The sequence below is a fragment of the Eleginops maclovinus genome, chromosome 12 (assembly GCF_036324505.1).
Source record: "Eleginops maclovinus isolate JMC-PN-2008 ecotype Puerto Natales chromosome 12, JC_Emac_rtc_rv5, whole genome shotgun sequence".
Taxonomy (NCBI): Eukaryota; Metazoa; Chordata; class Actinopteri; order Perciformes; family Eleginopidae; genus Eleginops; species Eleginops maclovinus.
In genome coordinates, this window is record NC_086360.1 from 10,988,732 (window position 1) to 11,009,255 (window position 20,524).

Genomic DNA, 20,524 nt, shown 5'->3' on the forward strand with positions numbered 1-20,524 from the left:
TGTGACTGAATTATTGGAAGAGTCCTTGAGGAAGTGTCAGACTTCCAAAACCACAGTTTAAGCTCTCACCACCAAGTGACAGTATACTGTATGTGTTGGACTACAAGCACTGGGTCAGGTGATACAGCAAAAATGCCATATCCAATTTGTCAAATGTGTGTTGCCTCAAGTCCTCCATCCTTGGACATTTGCTGTTTAGAAGAGCTGTGAAAAAGAGCCTCAATTGCAGGAAATCTTCCCTCTACATTCTTCCTACTTTCACCCATCTCCGGCATTACAGTTTCTCCCACCTTCTCTTTTATTCCCCCTCTCCTCTCCTTTCAGTCTCTGTCTGTGTGTCTGTCTCCCTCTCTCTCACTTGTCCTCTGTCCGTGTTCCTCCATATCCTCAGCACTTTATCATAATCACATCACCTCACTGTGATGGAGCACACTTAAGGCTTATTATGTGTCTCACACACACATGAACACACTCGCACACAGGAATGAGATCCACTTAAGCCTTATTACATGTCAGACTTTGGTTTTAACAAGGGAGATTATCCACAAGACTGTTTGCTAGGTCGGGGCAAGAGCTGTAAGTGGGACGGTCGTGCACACAGACAAACACACAACAAAACAGAAAGAAGAACGGAATAGATTTTCTATATTATTTTTCAATTGGACAATTTTCAAAGTCTACCCACAGGCGAACACACATTGCATAAGACATGAAGCAGGAAAGCGCTGGAAATGATGCCACTTTCTTTTTGATGCATCTTTTAACCAACCTGTAGGATGTATACTAAGCCTTTTACCTAAACAGCCAGAAGTCTGTGGGAAAATATTTGAAAAATCATTGTTGCAAAACCATTGTGATTGTCACCAGAACTTTCCAAATACTTTTACTTTAAGTGCAGCTTTTATTATGTTTAACACAAATGATCTGAAAAAAAGCCTCATGTAAAAAAGGGAGTCGGTTTACAAGTACCAATTACCATGGTTAGTGTATTCAAGGTTTTCTTTAAATAAATGAGGGACTGAAATACTGAAAAATGCATTTAAAGCTTCTCAGAGTTACCGTCTATAATATTCTCAAAAGTTCTAACCTCATAGGAGTATATTGTTATAGTAATGCAGCTGCAGTGTGGTGTGCTGGGATGCTCTCTGAGAGGAATAATAAATTGTGAAAAATGATAAATCTGTCATTTGTCAGACTGAAATCCCTAAAGTCGGTGAAAAGATGAGGCAGAGATGGGATGCAGATATGCATTCTTAGTCTAGATCAGGGTTGTAAACTCATTTTCAGCCAGCGAACCAAGAATAATGTGTTTCCTGGGATACAAGCGAACAAAACCCATTGCCAATAATGTAGGTGACCTATTAAAGCACACCTGAGAGGCTTGGGTTCCACCCTTTAGTTTGATAAACCAGGATCTATTTTAATGTTATGCCGCTTAGTTAATTTCCCTTTCCCGCAAAACTTCAGTCCCTTTCAGTCCGCTTTTCCCTCTCCCGCTTCTCATTCTCTGTATTTTCTTCTCTCCTTGGATCCCTCATGAATAATCATGAGGTTGTTATTTGCATTGCTGGCTGCTGAAAGAGGCTGAGTACACAAAGGTGACAGCCATCAACCTCGCGAGGCGGCAGTGTCGACAGATGAGAGAGCGCAGATGAGGGGGAAAGAAAAAGCTACCAAAGAAAAAGTGAAATCTGACAAAACAAAATCAAAAGAATACAAAAAGCAAAGCCAAATAACTTCTATGAAAGCATTGGTTCACCTACCTCAAAATAAACTGTTCCGTGTTTGAACCAGTTTTCATGTAGACGCCAAACGCTACGGTCTTGCCGAGCCGAACCGGGCTTGGTGGCACCAGAACCTCCACGTTTTCATCCAGTCTCAATTTCTCTCCTTTGGCGGAAACCATGCCCATGGTCATTACGACTGAGCCGGCTTTCAGCATGTCCTGAAGACTCACATCCTCCACGAGGCTCCACTGTCCTCCGAGGCCCAGTCCAAGAGGCCCAGTGTTAGCACTCTGACCTCGCCATGGCTCATTAACAATGGTGGGACACTCTTGACCGGCCCCATCCATTGGTATTATCGAGTAATACACATCCACTGATGGTAGAGTCACTTCAGGAGGTCTTTTTCTCACTTGCGGTGGTGTAAACCAAGCTGGGGGAATCTCCAGACGGACAACACAGATGCCAGATGGTCCCACAAGTCTGCAACCCGCCGAGGGTGCTGCTTCACTGGTGTCACGGATGGCCATGGCTCTAACACATGGGAGGAGAGTTGGAGGAGGCGGGTCGGGCTCATCCCAACGTCGCCCTACCAGATAAAACAATACCTGAGGACAAAATGAATATATTTATTCACAGGTAACGATTATGTCATAATGGGTAGTTCAGAAGACCAAAAGCTAGCCCAAAGAAAGACTATATATATATAATCTGTCCTGCACTGTATTTGCTCAAATTATAAATCATGTCTTAACACATCAATACATACAATAGGTTGTAAATAGCGACTGAAATGATTGTCTACTCTTATTTATACATATTTAATGTTCCTCTTCTCTCTTTCTGTGCGGACAGATTTATGCATAAGCTCTAATGAGTGAATTCCTTAAAGCTGCTTTGATCTGCAGTTTTACATCAATTAACTTTACTTTTTGAAGGCCAAAGAAGGAGCTTCAAGTAGGCAATAATAATTATATAATAATGAAATGCATCAACAAACATATGCTATATTTATAGTTTGAATCCTGTAATTATCTCTGGTTTGGATTTTATGTTTTTTATGAGATAATAAGCAAGTCCTTAACATTTATTTATTTTCAGCAGAGGACTTTTTTAGAGAAAAAAATCAATGAACATTTTAGGTTTAACATTAAACTGCCCATACCTGTATCCAGGGCCTTGATGAGCCAACTTTGGGGACCACCACTTGACCTTTGACCTTCCAGTTCAGTGTCACCTGGTTGGTTGTTGGCAACAGATGTGGGGATGGGCCCTGAAGCAGCTCTACAGGAATTGACTGCTCAATGCTCAGGTTTCCGTAGCTGCAGTTGACGCTGGGCAGGGATTGTGGATCGGTGATGGCCGGTTCCAGTTGGTGGAGGAAGAAGGGCTCAGTCCGTGATGATAGGCTGCCATTTCGCATTACCTCTTGATTGGCTTCCCGCAGAAAGAAGGCGGAGTCAGCTCCACTTAACTGGCACTGGACAGGGAGATAGGTGGGGAGGGAGGAGGAGAAACGGGGCTGGGAGGAGTCTGACCCTCCTCCTTGTCCCATTCCTGCTGCTCCTGCTTGGCTGTCCGTCACTGAGGAGAGCAGGGAAGAAAGAGCAAAGGAAAAATAGAAATGATTAAATGCCTTAAACTTGAATTATCCCTTCCCTAGAACTAATGCACTGCCTGGCAGAGAAATTTAAAGATTACAGTGTCATTGAAATCCAAAGCAACCAAATCATCTAATAGAGTCAAGACAACAAACAGTGTGTAAATCCAAGAGTCATTGACCTGTGAAATTAATTTTCATTGCACCAACACATGGCTATAAACACATGCACATATCTAGCAGCTTTTTCACATAAATTCACAAGTGCATTTCAACCCACTGCCACAACACACAATCGAACATGATGTTCCTTAACAGTTTCTCTACAAGGGGATATAATACATTATCTCTCAGTCCTGTATACAGGAGTGATCGACTCAGCATCACACAGGGCTCTACATTAATGCATCACTTTTTTAAAATCCTGATTCGGAAGGCATTACACTAGAATATATCAGAACTGACATATTGCTCTTTGGCAGTTTATTTCCATATATTTACATTCAGCTTATATTCATGTCCTAGTGTGTTTATTAAACATACATTTTACAAGGATTGAAAATTTGAGGTCAATGATGACACAGATTTTCGTGAAATATCTAATATCTAAAGAGGAAAAGGATTACATTGACTGTGGTATAATTAGAGGGAGTTTTGATTCCTACCCTTTAACCTACATCTCTTTTTTTTTTTCATACGCTATTTGACTTGTCAGCATTATACTGTGCAAGACACTGAATCCCCCACCGTTCACTTTGTACACTCTTTGAATATGAGTGTTAGCCATATGCTAATATGAACGACAATTGTGTGGTGAAGTAGGGAAGAAAAAGTATAAGAAAAATGTAAATGATTAAATGCCTTATAACTAGAAATATCCATTTTATAGAACTGTGAATGGTTTCACCATATAAGCGTCATAAATTCAAATACATGCTGGAGACAGATCTATCTACAATAATTTGGCGATGGTACATTCGGTTGCAGGAAAACCTCTAAAATCACATTTGGCGATTTTTCAATCTTGGTAATCATTGTCTATTTGTTTGACGACAAATTAACACAAGGAGACAAGGGGTTATATTTTGTTGGTTCTGGGGTAACCAGTGAAAATCCAGGCAAAAAAATCCTTGCAGCAGTCAATTGGTTACAGTCTGATTCGCAACTCGAGACGCTTGAATGGAGTTGATGAATGTGCAGAACATAACTGTTTCACAAGAAGCCAGTTGACAAACACATTTTTGGCTAATAAAAACCTAAATCAATGTCAGACAATAGCTGATTAATAGTTCTGATATTTAGCAATTGGGTTAAGCATCTTTTGCTCTCTAAAAATGCAGTTTACCCACATTCAAACATGATTTGTGACATTAAATAGATAGTGCAAAAATCCCACAGGGGAAACTGTATAAAATAGTTCATTTAATATACAAAAAACTGATGAAAATATTTCCATTTTATCACACCAAGGAATCCTTGCTGGCACAAACAAAACACACGTATGGGAGTGGGTTTGAGCTGAAATGTGTGTGTGTCTCCTTGTGTCCTAGGGTAGCGGAGTGTGAAAATATAATGAGAGTGGGACAGCATACCGCTGTCTGGGGCAAGTCATACTGCGGCGACTTCACAAAAAAATAATAGCAAAGAAATAAAGTGATACTTCAGTGCAACATGAATAAGCAGGGTGGTTTGGTTATGGTGTGTAAGCACGTAAGGATACATTTGGAGAAAAAAAGACAGGAAAAAGGGAGAGAAAGAATGACAGACGTGGTGAAGTGTAAAAAAAACTCCACGATCTTATATACGGTAGGCATAACGCATAAAGGAAATAACTGTGAGACAGAGGAAAACTGGAATGAGAGAGAGAAAAAGGGAAAAAATAACTAAATAAGTGAACAAAAAATGTAACCCTGTAATAATAAAGCATCCTATACTGGGCTTTCAACATCAGTACTCTCTTTAGCATGAAGCCTAGCATACGATTACACTTTTGTTTGGCGGTTCACTCGCGCTAATTCTTTTCGGGAAACACACACTCTCTCTTTTATTCCTTCCACCACCTTCTTCAGAAGAGTGGCGTTGCAATATTTACAAATATCCCAAAACCTGTTGATATTTGTCATATTGTCGAAAATAATTTGTGTTTCCCAAAGTTTGTTTGAGAACAACACACAGAGCTGGCCGTAAAGAGGCAAGAGTATGTTGCGAACTGCAGAGAAACACAAAAAAGACGCACATTCCGAATGTGCTGTAAACATGTCTAAATAATGCTTCTTAAAAACTGAATGTCTTAAATCAAAAAATGCTGGATTTAGAAAAAGGCCTACCTAGAAGTATCCAAATGTAATTCGGTTTTTAAGTGACTTGTCTAAAATTTGCCAAATGATCATACAATAATCGATATTGGAATACTGGTAAGCATGTTTCATACAATAGATAGAAAATGGCTAGAAAAAAAAAACTGAGAAAGCAAAGTAGGAGTTTCTGTATTAAATTAAGTGCCCTTGAGTTTACCAGTTGCTCGAAGAGGCTTAGACAATCCATACTGTTGAAAACTTTTCAGGGCCATGAGACGATACATTTCTTTGATATTAACAGTATGGTAAAAATATACAGTGTCTATGGCTTCATCCATACTTTAATAAAATAAAACATCTAATAAATGGACATAAAGTAATTTAGTGGCAAACTTCATGTAAGATTAGAGGTTGCTATTATGCACATTTATGCAGGGTCACATAAGGGTCGCACTACATGCTTTGGAGCTTATCATCCATATCGAGAGGTTGAGAGTCACATGCAAAAAAGGCTGGTTAAAATGTAGCCAGACTGAATTTTTCATGTAGTTTGTAATTATCCACTTTTGACTGACAGAAAGGTCATGTGGTCAAAACACATCAGTATATTAGCTTCAGTAAGCTTTAGCTTTTGTCTTTCCTCATTATTAAGGGTGTCCTTGAGGTGCAAAGGCCTGTGTGTGTGTGTGTGTGTGTGTGTGTGTGTGTGTGTGTGTGTGTGTGTGTGTGTGTGTGTGTGTGTGTGTGTGTGTGTGTGTGTGTGTGTGTGCGTGCGTGCGTGTGTGAGTGCGTGCGTGCGTGCGTGCGTGCGTGTGTCCACAGGAGTCTTATGAAGCATATGTCCCAATCCAAGACAGGGACTTAGAAACAGCTGACGCACACACATACAGGCAACCACACACACATGCAGCTTTGTCATGCAGGCAAAGGTTGACCCTTGGAGGGAATGATTAAAATTGTATGAAATATCAGACAGAGATGTATTCCCTTTATCTCAGGTCACATGTCTTGTTTTTTCATACTCACTACCAGGGTTTTCAAAAGTATAAGTATATTTTGTTAAGTCTTTCATAAAATTGCTATTCATCCTTGTTTGTTTCTTACGGTAGTAATGATATTCTAAGATTCCACTTTTCTCACAGTTGTACAATTTTCACAAACTCATTGTAAATTATCTAAATTAAAATAACAGACACCAAAGGCCGGCCAATTTCAGCTCAGTAGGTGGCGCTATACTTCATGTCAGGGTTAGCCCTTTCAAATCTGGCATCCAAACACTGGCCTGCGATTGGCTACCATTGAACTTGGCATGATCCAGATTCCTTGGCATTATTACTTTGGCAACCACCAACCACGACAGGAGTCCATACCCGCTGTGGTCCTGCTGCACACTGCGTGTGTGTGTGTGTGTGTGTGTGTGTGTGTGTGTGTGTGTGTCTGTCTGCATGTGTGTGTTCAGGCAAATGCTTCTAAGAGCCTCTGTTTATGGAATTATGAGTACTCTTGCTGGTCTGTATGTGCATCTATGCTAATGTTGTATAAACGAACATTAGCTGGACAAAGTATACTGCAGTATATACACAAGTATATGAGTAATATAGATATTGTGGGTGTGTGTGTGTGTGTGTGTGTGTGTGTGTGTGTGTGTGTAGGTGTGTGTGTGCGTGCGTGTGCGTGTAAAAACTGGACAGGAAAGAAGCCAGATGTACTGAGATTTGACGAGGCCCATCTGTGATTCTTCTTCCTCCCAAAAATGCCCATCCTGCTTTATTTCCAAGTTCTCACACACACACACACACACACACACACACACACACACACACACACACACACACACACACACACACACACACACACACACACACACACACACACACACACACACACACACACACACACACACACACACACACACACACACACACACACACACACACAGCCAATAATCAAAACACAGTGGAGCGTGTAGGACAGGAAAAACAGAGATAAGCAAGGCAAGATGTCTTTGGAGTGAGAAGGACAGATACCAAGATGTGATTTAGGTATCAGTCACTGCCTGATATTGTCTTGGTTAAATATTGACTCCGATATTTATATTAATTAGAATATGCAAACAAACACACAGGGCTATCTTTCAAATCAGCATGGTTTGGGCATCTGTCTGCAAGTAAGCGGGTGTTATGCTTACACAGCAGAAACAACACATTTTTACACAATTATTCACACAAACATAATTGGAAGCTCCATTAAACTTTTCTGTGCAAACTTTCAGTTTCATTTTGAGCTGGTGGTGCATTGGCATTGTACAGGGTGGCCATGCATTGCCAAGGCAGAAGGTGTCAAAATGCTCCAGAATGTTATTTTTGATTTGCTGTTACTACCAATTTCACTTTAATGTATGACAAACCATGCACAAACTACTTCTCCCTCCACTCACTGCTCGCCTCCATCTGTTTGGTTCACTTTGCCAGTCCTCCTATTTTCCTTGCTTAGGTTTTTCTACACACTTGAACAAATAGCTACTTCTTGTAAGTTCTTAGCGCTTTCGGGCGAAGCTAATCCAAATGTGCCAATAAAAAAAGAGGAAAATATTTTCACGACTGCTCTCTTACATGTGTGAACTTCTGGAAAACAACAAAATGTTCCAAATTAAAAAGTGTTTGATGAAGTGCGACAAAACATCTGTTTGCGTTTGCTACATTCCCAGATTTTTTCAAGGAGAAGCAACCCACCCCCCACCTGGAGTAACAAAAGAAAAATATAGTGCAGACACAGTACAGCAAAGAAAAATCCATCAAGGGAGAATTTCCTGAAAAGAATTAACTCCATTGATCACACAGATGGCACACTATCTGAGAGAGACAGAACGAGATGGGGGGAGTGAGAAGGATACAGATGGATACAGTGAGATATATAGACAGAGATGGTGTGAGATGTGGAAGAAGGAGAAAGAGTGTAGAGGAGGCAAGGTAATAGGGTGAAAGAGGATGAGAGAGGGATGAGGTTTCTATTTCTGAGCAGAACATTCATCACAAGCATGAGTTTATTTTGGTGGTCTCTCTATCTCTCATTCTTCATGCCAGTCTCTCAATCTATGCTCTACACCTCTTCTTACTTAATTTTTAAACATTAACAAGGAACTCCACTGATTTCCCACATAAATGTTGCTTCAGTGCTAATGCAAGTGCTGCTCAGCTTGTGAAAACAATTGTATAATGTCTTCTGTGGATGTGGAGGAAATTTGACATCATCAGGTTATTCTATGAAGACGGGACAAGAGTTAAAGTGACTGCACTTTTATTACTGAAAGCCAATGTTACAAAAAAGACGTGTAGTGTTTAAGAGACATGGCCATTTTTCAGCTAAAGAAAGTATATACATCACATGCTCCACACCGGAGCCCCTCAGGGTTGTGTGCTCAGCCCTCTCCTCTACTCCCTGTTCATGCACGACTGCGTGGCCACACACAGCTCCAACACCATCATCAAGTTTGCTGACGACACGACCGTCATCGGCCTGATCACAGACGCCGACGAGACGGCGTACAGAGAGGAAGTCAGAGCCCTGACATCTTGGTGCCAGGACAACAACCACCAACTCAACGTCAGCAAAACAAAGGAGCTGATTGTGGACTACAGGAAGAGGCAGAGAGAGGCACACACACCCATCACCATCGACGGGACTCCAGTGGAGAGAGTCAGCAGCTTCAGGTTCCTCGGGGTAAACATCAGTGAGGATCTGACATGGACACATCACACCAGGGTCATATCCAAGACAGCTCGACAGCGGCTCTTCTTCCTCCGCAGGCTGCGGAAGTTCAACATGGACTCCAGGATACTCTGCAGCTTCTACAGGTGCACCATCGAGAGTATCCTGACTGGCTGCATCACCGCCTGGTATGGCAGTTGCACCGCCCTCAACCGTAAGACTCTACAGAGGGTGGTGAAAACTGCTCAGCACATCACCAGGACGGAGCTGCCATCCATGGAGGACCTCTACACCCAGCAGTGTAGGAAGAAGGCCGGTAGGATATTAAAGGACCCCCATCACCCCAGCAACAATCTGTTTTGTCTGCTGCCGTCTGGCAGACGGTACCGCATCATCCGGACCAAGACCACCAGACTCAGAGACAGTTTTATACCACAGGCTATAAGACTGCTGAACTCCTGAGCTGTGTGAATGTCTACTCACATCTGTTTATCGTACACACATACATATATATATATATATATATATATATATTATACACATCTGCCATACATATCTGTTTATAGTACACATATCTATATATTATACATATCTGCCATATACATCTGTTATACGTAATATATGCATCTGTCCATACCTCCTCATTCAACAGTGTAAAGTATTTAAATACTTTCAATGTATTCCACATATGTATATATTTCACATCCTCAAATCTTTAGTGTTGTTATTGTAAATATTCTTCTCTCTTTTTGCACTATTTAATTTATCTTATTTGCACCATGTATGTTGAGTTGTTGGAGCAGCATGGGACATAAGATTTTCATTTCCAACATATACGTTGTATATGCTGTGCATATGACCAATAAAACCTTGAAACCTTGAAACCTTGAAACCTATATCCCTGATTTAATTGCAATGTGTGCAAACGGGCCTACAGCTGTGGTATGTTTAGAGACATTTATTGGTAAATTGACAGTTAGGCCAATCCCCTAAAAGCTTGCTGTGTTTCTGGTGTGACAGAGAGATAGTTGGGAGCCAATCATTGATACAGGGTCTGGAGAAAAACGCCTAACAATATAATGAAACCCAGTGCAATAGCCCTGCAAGAAACTGGCAAGAAGAACAATTATTGGGACTTTTTTAGAGAGGTGCTGCAGATCAGCTAAAGGAAACTTATTCATTGTATTAAAAGTGATGCATATGTTTTATCAACCTACAAACGTGCATACATATAATCTGTTGAATGACCCATGATGTGTGTGTTGTACGTTTTCTTTCATTTAAAGACCTGTTTTCATAGACATGTTCTCTTTCAAGTCGCCTTAGTCGTTTCATGTTGCTTTAAAACCTCAGCTATCAAAGAGCTGACTGCCAGACCTCTTTTATCGCTGACTAATGTTTCTAATTGGAAATCATCCCAACGTGACATACCTTTGTGCCAGTTTTTTATAATTGTGATAAAGTTCCCTGAGTTAATCCTTGTCCATAAAGTGTTTACAGAATTCTGTGTACCCCTGGTAGAATAATCTCAAACACTCACTCACACACACACAAAACTTGTTGATTGATGTGCCTGTCAATGGGTCAGTGGAGTCACATTTCCCCAGATATATGGTTGGAGTACCACCTTTGTCGTCTGCCACTAACCCCCACCAAACTTGCTGGGACCTAATATTCCCCTCTCTCTTCCTATCTGTCTGCCTCTTATTCTCAATTTCTTCCTCTATGCCGCCCTATATTAGCTTTCCTCCCCTCTGTTTGTCCTCAGCCCTGTTCTGTTTCCCATTACACCTCTCCAAAGGTGTAATTTAATGGGGAGACAGGGAGACATGTCAAAGCCAATAATTTCACATAAATCATCTGCCTCCATCAGTTAACGACACTTTTGAACATATGAGAAATAGAAACGGACAATGGGAGAGACACATTGTTCAGTCTGTGGGTTAGTCAACACATTTGTTCCCAACCGTAGGCAACCCATAAGATAATCAAAAGGTTTATGTTGTCGATTAAAGATGATATCAGCATTTCAGTGAGATTAACTGTAACTTTGAATGTCATCACACAATATTGTTTAAATTGTCCTAAATGTGTAAAAAGTCAACTTGATGAGTATTGGGGGGACATTAGAATCAAATAAATATCCAAGCATTAGCAACAGTCACTGTGCAGTCTCACCCAAAGTAAAAATGCATTATACCGTCTGCCACACCTTTTTTTAGATCATTGAAAAACGCCTTTTTCCCAATTTGATCATGACTTTCCCTCACAGTGACCGTCCATTGCATTTCCATTATTTGCTTATAAGGACGAATATAGGATTGACAGAAAGATGCAATAAAGAAAGAATGGGATAGTGGGTTGTTGATGTGCATTTTCTGACTGTGTGTGTGGGTGGGTGTGTGTTTGTCTTTGTATTTGTATTTGTAGCAGCAGGTGCAGGGAAGTGTGAAGAGCAATTTCAAACGGTCATCATCATACCACTGAGAGACACAGAAGGAAAGAAAGGAAAGACCCCTCAGGAAGGAAGTTGAGCAACACCGGTGGAAATGGAGAGGCAGTGCGCAGGAAATTCGGAACAAATTCTAACACTGGCTGACACAGAAACACATGGTATCCAGAGCACTGGATTTATTTAATTGAAATGCAAAAAAAATGTTTCAAATTAATACAATAAATTCTAAATGGCTGCCATGCTGTGTAAACTTGAATGGGATTCTTTGTTGAATGGGATTCATACGAAATGTGTTTATAGAAAATCCTCTTTATAGGCTAACGTATGCCACATGACCACATAGTTTCTGTGGACTTTCCACACATTTGCACTTCCTTTCAAAGTTTGTTTCATGTGAAAATGACCCAAAAATACCATATCATACCTTAAGGTGACGGTTAACAACTGCTGAGAAGTGGTCAAAAATTGGACAGATGGTACTATGATTGAAGTGTGTTAATGTTTTAATAAAAAGAACATTCATTTTAAAGTTGATTCCCACTGCACAGTGACCATCAAAATCAGGTGTGTGCTTGTAGGAATACAAGTACCATTGTAAAAAATGCTCAACATTTAAGGCGATTACTAAGAAAGTTTAAGAGCCATTGCATTGGGTTTCTAAGTAAGCAAAAATGTAGTAAAAAAAAAACTGTAATCAATACATATATTTTAAATGCTGTTATATTCACTAGCTTCCCCACACCCAAGCAAATACAGTGGGGCAAAAAAGTATTTAGTCAGCCACCAATTGCGCAAGTTTTCCCATTTAAAAAGATGAGAGATGCCTGTAATTTTCATCATAGGTACACTTCAACTATGAGAGACAGAATGAGAAAAAAAAACCTGTATTAATGGCACCTTTTTGAACTCGTTATCAGTATAAAAGACACCTGTCCACAACCTCAAACAGTCATACTCCAAACTCCACTATGGCCAAGACCAAAGAGCTGTCAAAGGAGACCAGAGACAAAATTGTAGACCTGCACCAGGCTGGGAAAACTGAATCTGCAATAGGTAAGCAGCTTGGTGTGAAGAAATCAACTGTGGGAGCAATTATTAGAAAATGGAAGACATACAAGACCACTGCTAATCTCCCTCCATCTGGGGCTCCACGCAAGATCTCACCCTGTGGGGTCAAAATGATCACAAGAACGGTGAGCAAAAATCCCAGGACCACACATGGGGACCTAGTGAATGACCTGCAGAGAGCTGGGACCAAAGTAACAGAGGCTACCATCAGTAACACACTACGCCGCCAGGGACTTAAATCCTGCAGTTCCACACGTGTCCCCCTGCTTAAGCCAGTACATGTCCAGGCCCGTCTAAAGTTTGCTAGAGGGCATTTGGATGATCCAGAAGAGGATTGGGAGAATGTCATATGGTCAGATGAAACCAAAATAGAACTTTTTGGTAAAAACTCAACTCGTCGTGTTTGGAGGAGAAAGAATGCAGAGTTGCATCCAAAGAACACCATACCTACTGTGAAGCATGGGGGTGGAAACATCATGCTTTGGGGCTGTTTTTCTGCAAAGGGACCAGGACGACTGATCCGTGTAAAGGAAAGAATGAATGGGGCCATGTATCGTGAGATTTTGAGTGAAAACCTCCTTCCATCAGCAAGGGCACTGAAGATGAAGCGTGGCTGGGTCTTTCAGCATGACAGTGATCCCAAACACACCGCCAGGGCAACGAAGGAGTGGCTTCGTAAGAAGCATTTCAAGGTCCTGGAGTGGCCTAGCCAGTCTCCAGATCTCAACCCCATAGAAATTCTTTGGAGGGAGTTGAAAGTCCGTGTTGCCCAGCGACAGCCCCAAAACATCAGTGCTTTAGAGGAGATCTGCATGGAGGAATGGGCCAAAATACCAGCAACAGTGTGTGAAAACCTTGTGAAGACTTACAGAAAACGTTTGACCTCTGTCATTGCCAACAAAGGGTATATAACAAAGTATTGAGATGAACTTTTGTTATTGACCAAATACTTATTTTCCACAATAATTTGAAAATAAATTCTTTAAAAATCCTACAATGTGATTTCCTGGATTTTTTTTTCTCATTTTGTCTCTCATAGTTGAGGTATACCTATGATAAATTACAGGCCTCTCTCATCTTTTTAAATGGGAGAACTTGCACAATTGGTGGCTGACTAAATACTTTTTTGCCCCACTGTATATATGACAGAAACATGATAGTTTTTTTAGATGGTTAGCTTTCATTCATTGGTTGTTAATGTTATTTCCCCCAGAAGCACCTTATTCAAGATGCTGATACAAAAACAGATAAGTCAACTCTTCATTTTGGTAGGAGTTCTGTGTAACATGGGAAGGTTGAGCCAACATTGTCTCCTGCAGTGCCTCACCCCAAATATGGAAGTGAATAAGAGAAGAGCTTCTTTCAATTCAGACAGAGTTGTGAAGAAAAAGCCTCTGTGTGTGTCCGGCCAAGATCTTCTGGCTATGAATATGAGGAAGGGAAATATCCATTGGACTTCAGTGCCATTCAATTCTCTCCTTCAGTAGTCCACAGCAAGGCAGCCAACTTGTAAAAGCTGCTTATGAAGGAGCGAAAGTTGTCGGAGCCTCAACTGATTTAATTGACCAATAAGAACAAAAGTGTCTAAAGAAAGAAGAGGGGAGAAACGGGAGGGATAGGAAATGGGAAGTACAAGCCTGACAGGAAGAGACAGATATGAGATGAGCAGGGACAGAGAGGATATCGTTGGAAGAAGGAGAAGGAGGGTAAGGGAAGATAAGTGGAGTAAGCAAATAAAAGAGGGAACAACAAGAGTTAAATGGAGATAAATGAAGAGAAGAGCTGAAGAAATAAATACGTGGCAAGGGAAATAAACAAACTGAGGAGTACAGGAAGAGATGACGCATATAAGCATCCTTTAACACTTGAACAGTGGTGAATGATGAATGTTTGTGTCGATGCAGGTGGATTAGCGAACATTATGTGTGGCAAGCATGCATGAACTTTGTGGTTAAGAGGAGTGAGGAGGCATGTTCCCGAGACTTACAGTATATGCCATTATAGTATATCTGCTCACCACAGAGAAAGACACACTCAAACACTTACTTGTGACACAGTTTGCGAACATGCGGCATCGATGGAACGTGTTCCAGCGAGTGAAAGAAAGGAAAGGATAAATGAATGACTCAAACAAATAAGAGGAGCTGTAAGGGAGATGGAGACCAATGAAAGAAAGAGCACTTAACAGTAAAGTTTGAGGCTCTGAAGACAGAAGAGAAAAAAGGGGAAAAGAATGACTGAAGAACAAGAAAAGATATTTCAAGGCAGCTTTGGATGTAGGTGTCACCATTATATGTGTTTGTCTTCAGTAAAAAATATATCTAAGGAATTTTACTCTTCAAACTCAGTGGAAAATATTCATTATTGGATGCTAAAGCCAGGGATACATGTGTACATTCACCAGAAACAATAAAAAAACGTGTACCGGAAATGTATCCCTGTCAATACTGGTAATGGAGCTTCTGAAAGTATTCAACCTTGAGGAGGTTTTACAAAATGTTGTTTTTCAGTCATCATATATTTATCGTTTAGTCTTGAGGATACACTTGATGCGAAAAAAAAGCTACACATGTTAGCTTTAAAGTAAATACATCAATAATGTTACATCCTGTTACAGTACAGAGCGTTCAGCATCGACCATGTAATTGTAGACAATTGATTTTCACTCAGACAAAAAGCCTCCACTCGTTAAGGCTGTTATTATAAGGCCTCTTTTCAAAGGTTGAGGAACACTTAATCATTGGGTCGACATGGCTTTACAATAACAGAAGCACAAATGTATTTTCCTTCGATGTTGTGATGAATCTCTAACTGTAAACCAAAGTGCATGAAGAGTCAAATCAAAAGAACAACGGCAAGAAAGAAGCAAAGCACCTTGACATTCTCATAGATTCCAGTAAGCAGAAACAAATCCACAAATGCCATCTAATCAGAATTGCAAACGTTCAGTATAAACCTTTCTAATCCATGAACTTTATGCATAAAGCTACTCTTACAGATCTTTACACTATGATACTATGACAGATAAGGCTTGCCTAATGACAAGAGCAGACCCTGTAGCTCAATATAATACATTCACATCTTCTAACCATTGAACAGAATGCCCTTGTAATCCTCCTCTAATCTGTTTACAACTCTAAACTGATTAGGCCAATCCGATTAATGTTCAACACTTAATTACCGGAATGTGTTCTGAGTAATCTGATTGATGTACTAATAAGAGGGGGGATTATCAAGCAGTTGACAGGCATCTCTCTCTCTGTCTCACTCCATTTATGTTTGCATCTGCATCACCTTTTTTTTTAGATCACATTTATTCTCAGTTTAGCTGGCATCTTTCGGCTCTGTTTATCTGTGACTTTATCTAGTTTGTACTCAGTATCTGCACTCGTCCCCCTCGGTCTTACTTCACTCTGCTGTCAACAGTCTCTCACTTCCTGCTTATCACTCATTCTAGTCTTATTGCCATTGATCGCTAAAAAAGCTACATGAGGACAGACTTAATTAAGTCCGACAGGAGAAGGTATTTTTATCGCTGATTTGAGGGCAAATGGGAGCATGCTAAAAAACAAACACCCTTTGACGCAGATACACAGCACAGCACATTTTATAACACAAATTCTTAACATTTGGGTGAAAATAATTTATGCTTATCCCACACTTGTTGAACTTTGACATTTTGTGAGCACTATGTAAGGGGGAGGGTTGTCAGTGAATGTCATGTCATAGGGAAAACACACACGTCTGTAGTCGTAATGTCATTTTCTGTCTTCAAACGTCATTATACTCAACCTTTAACTTGTGTTTACTTTAATTTGGAAATAAATAGTAAAGAGGTGATGATCGGGGAAAACCCTCACAGTTTTCACCTTCCTATTTTCGTGAGATCATACACACATACTAATACGCACACTCACTTCAGTCTTCATTATCACCTCGCCTAAGGTCATCTATTAAACAGAGCTGTGTCAATGTGTGAGTTCTTTATGCAGAAGTGTGAACTAACATTTCAGATTAACACGGCTCGGGTTGATTATCTGTCTGTCCCTTTTTTTATTCTCATCCATCACAGTTTAAAAATAAAAGTCCTTCCTTATACATTTAAATTTCAGATTTCCTTAATGATTTGTTTTATGTCTTCCTCTCCTTCTCAATATTCCTCCACCGAAATACGTCCTTCAGGTGTGTGTGTTTCCAGTATATGTTGATTTGTGAATGAATGATTAGGGGATATGTAAGACAACATTATAATTAGCTGAGTGATTGGCAGCATAAATGTGTGTGTATGTGCGTGTGTTTAAGAGTGAGAGTAACAAATGCAGAGTGTCATATTTGAGAAGTTAATTTGTTTTAATGAACAAATAATGACACAAGCAATAAAATGTTTATGTATTAAACTCCACTGGAAATACAGTGAAGTAGAAATAGCTGCATTTCTTCCATCATCAGATTTTAAATGTTTTTTTTTTATAAAACAAAAATAAAGCTATTAAAAAGAAAAGAACATTAGAACATGAATTAGAGACTTTTGTTTTGTAAGAATCAAACTGTAATTTATTCTCAACTATTCAATAATCTCCCAACATTCTCTGTCATCAATATCATCTCTCTCCCGCCATCTTTTCTACATTCCCTCTCCCATGTCGTCATCTTCTCTCCATCTATCTGACCTCATAATTTCTCATAATAATCCAATAAAGCAGAAACACCATGAAATGAACATCAGATTTAAATTCTAAGGTCAAACATTTGAATATGAGACAGAACATTTCCAAATGGACAGCAATTACAGTGATGCTGTCACTTCAGACTAAGGTCACAAGTTATCAAAGGGTCAGCTAAACGACTACTATTGGCCCATTCTAGACTCTTTACTGTGCGAGAAAACCATACATTGACTGATGGATGTCATGTTAATGTGTATTCGGTATCTTACCTAATGTTACCATGCAGTCTGCATTTTCAGCCAGAACAGCTTCGAGCGGTTTAAAGGCTCCCTATTAGGGCTCATTTTCAGGTTCATATTTGTATTGTGTGCCTCTACTGTGACATGTTTCCATGCTTTTATAATCTAAAAGGTCTTTATTTTGCTCATACTGCCTGTGCTGCAGCACTTCTTTTCACCCTCTGTGAAATGAGTGCCCAGCGCTAGCCAATAGAAGCACAAGTGTAACATAGTGGTGTCAACCTCGGCAAAAACAGGTTAAACCAAGTAAGTCCACAATTATGTCAATAGTTACATAATTAATGAGTAATTAATCTTCACTGCATTTAGATTTCTTTATTTTTACGTACATCTATTTAGTGACACTCATATTTCAAAACTTCACTACCAAATTGCTCTAAACAAAGCACTTGCCCCTGTTTCTAGTCTTCAGAACTGATGCATACATGTGGTGTTGTGATTTGTTAAGTGATTATAATGTGGCTCTGTTTTTCATTTATTATGTTGTATTGTGTGATGTTGATAAACCGAGCCTGAAAAACACATTCCTCCCTCAGCATGAGAGAACTTGATTAAATAGATACAAAGAAAAACTGCTTGTGAGCGTGTAATTGCATAAAATATTTGGTGAAACAAACAAACATGACACAGGTTCACTTGTTATACAAGTTTGGAGCCTATTGCAGCACGTTTGTGATGTTAATCAGCCATCGAGGTTGGGAGCTAACACCCACCATATGCTGGTGAGATGTGGTTGTAAATAAAACTGCCTACTCAGCTAGCGACTTTGGCAGGAAGCCAAACATCATTTGAAGGTAGTGTTTGTGGAGATGAAACAGTGTAAGTGGCAGGTTAAAGTATGGGCTTGGCAAGCCACTATTGTGTGTATCCCAAGTTGTGAGTTCCCTGTTTGAGCAGTGTCAGATGTAAAGTGGAAAAAAAGACATTTGCTGTATTGAAGCAAATCGTCCTCTGCATAAAAAAACAAAAGTATGCTAAAACACATGAGCAGTGGACTGCATAGAGAATCGACAGCTTTTAGCAGTAAACACACACACTGCTTCCAGTTCAACCTGGCCTCAGTCTAAACACAATCAGCCTCCAACCACAGGGGAGAAAGGAGAAGCCTCTTTTCTCCATACGCTTTTTCTTTGTCACTGTGTATCCTGCTCTCGTAACACCCTCGACCCCCAAAAACTACTTGGACAGAAAGTTTGTAAAGAGAGAAACACTATAGTCTATATTTTGGATATCTGAGACAATGGACAGTGTAAATCCCACGCTGAATAATCGATTTAATGTGGGGAAGAATTGGTTGGACAATTATCATAATCATTGATTAAAACAACAGCTTTTTCAAACAAACTCAGAACACTCAGGATATGGCACACTGACTGATACTGATTAAATCAGCAAGCAGGGCCAACCTCTGAAAGCATGATTTGTATCGTCTAAGTAGAGATTCTCCTTAAAACAGGTCTTTTGCTAAAGTATGTTTTACATATATATATATTAACAATTAAAAGGAAACATACTCTTTGGTATATTTCTTATCAAAAAGTAATTAATTCTGACAGAAATCTGTTAACTTTCAATTGAGTAATTCATCCATCATGGCCGCTATCTGTCGTCACAGGTCAGACATTTTGAGCGATTGACTTATTTACACAATCACACACACACACACACACACACACAAACACCCATATATACATAAAGAATTCATACCTATGCATAAATTCAAAATGTCATGGAGCGGAATACAAATCATGACCTTAGTTGCCTGTCACTCGCTGATACATACAAAATAGATACAGCCTTAGCTGCGCGTCCTAAAGAAGAGCCCGGAGCCAATTTCACTGTGTTTTCATCCCCTGGCTTGTCGCAGCCACACTGGAAGCCGTGTTCATCTCGTGCAAAGTTTATATATATGCAGAGGTAGGAGTAAGTTTTCTTTATGTATTGCGCGAATTGTAAGTTGTTGTTCCGGCTTGTTTTCAATCAAGGATGTTCAATTCAGCAGTTAATTAATCTTTCCTTGTTATTTATTGCTGTGTTATTTCCTTTTCCTTTTTTCAAAAGTAAGATTTGCTCCCAACATAACGGCATTCAATTTTACCGGATCAACTGAATACAGACATTTGATCAACACTTTATGTTACATGTGGATGCTTTATATTACAACCCAGGTTATAAACCTGCTGATTGATGCTAACTTAATTAGCATAATTGTGAGTAGTGGCCAGATGATACTGCAAGGTAGTCTTTATTCTCTCTTCCCTCCTTCTCTCCAGTGTCCAAAGTCCAGATACAGATAAACTGCTGCATCCACATTGTGGATCTCATCCGTCAGTAATATAGCTTAATAACATGTTGGTCTTTAAACTGCTGACTTTGCAGTGTTATACCAGCGGAGACTATTTAGCCTATTGCTTGGATTGATGGTGAAGTTTCCGGAGTAGATCTCACAAACTAAAACCACATTTATAAACCTCACTGTCTTTAAGATCAAATGCATAAGCATACTTTTTTATAGTTGCATTCACACTGAATAAACCCAATATATGTTTGTGAATGTGAGTCATATTTTGGTACATGTAGCTGTTTCTTCAGCAGATCCCATCAGCTTCTATTCAATATGTGACTTCATAATGTTGTCATCCAGAGTGTGGAAGGAGAAGGATAGTAACAGTTGCTGTACTTTGTAAACCTTATTATTTCGACCAT

The 20,524-nt window shown here is 39.8% G+C and overlaps 1 protein-coding gene across 1 annotated transcript in view; it reads right to left on the reverse strand.

The window, feature by feature from the left end:
- si:dkey-215k6.1 (transmembrane protein 132C) overlaps positions 1-3,256 on the reverse strand; it is a 158,113-nt gene extending 154,857 nt beyond the window's left edge. The window contains exons 1-2 of the mRNA XM_063898374.1: positions 2,890-3,256; positions 1,764-2,332 (exon numbers count right to left, since the gene is read on the reverse strand). Of these exons, the coding sequence (XP_063754444.1) occupies positions 1,764-2,332; positions 2,890-3,147 (827 nt within the window). The 5' untranslated portion in view covers positions 3,148-3,256. The remainder of the gene's footprint in view (positions 1-1,763; positions 2,333-2,889) is intronic.
- Positions 3,257-20,524: the final 17,268 nt, after the last annotated feature.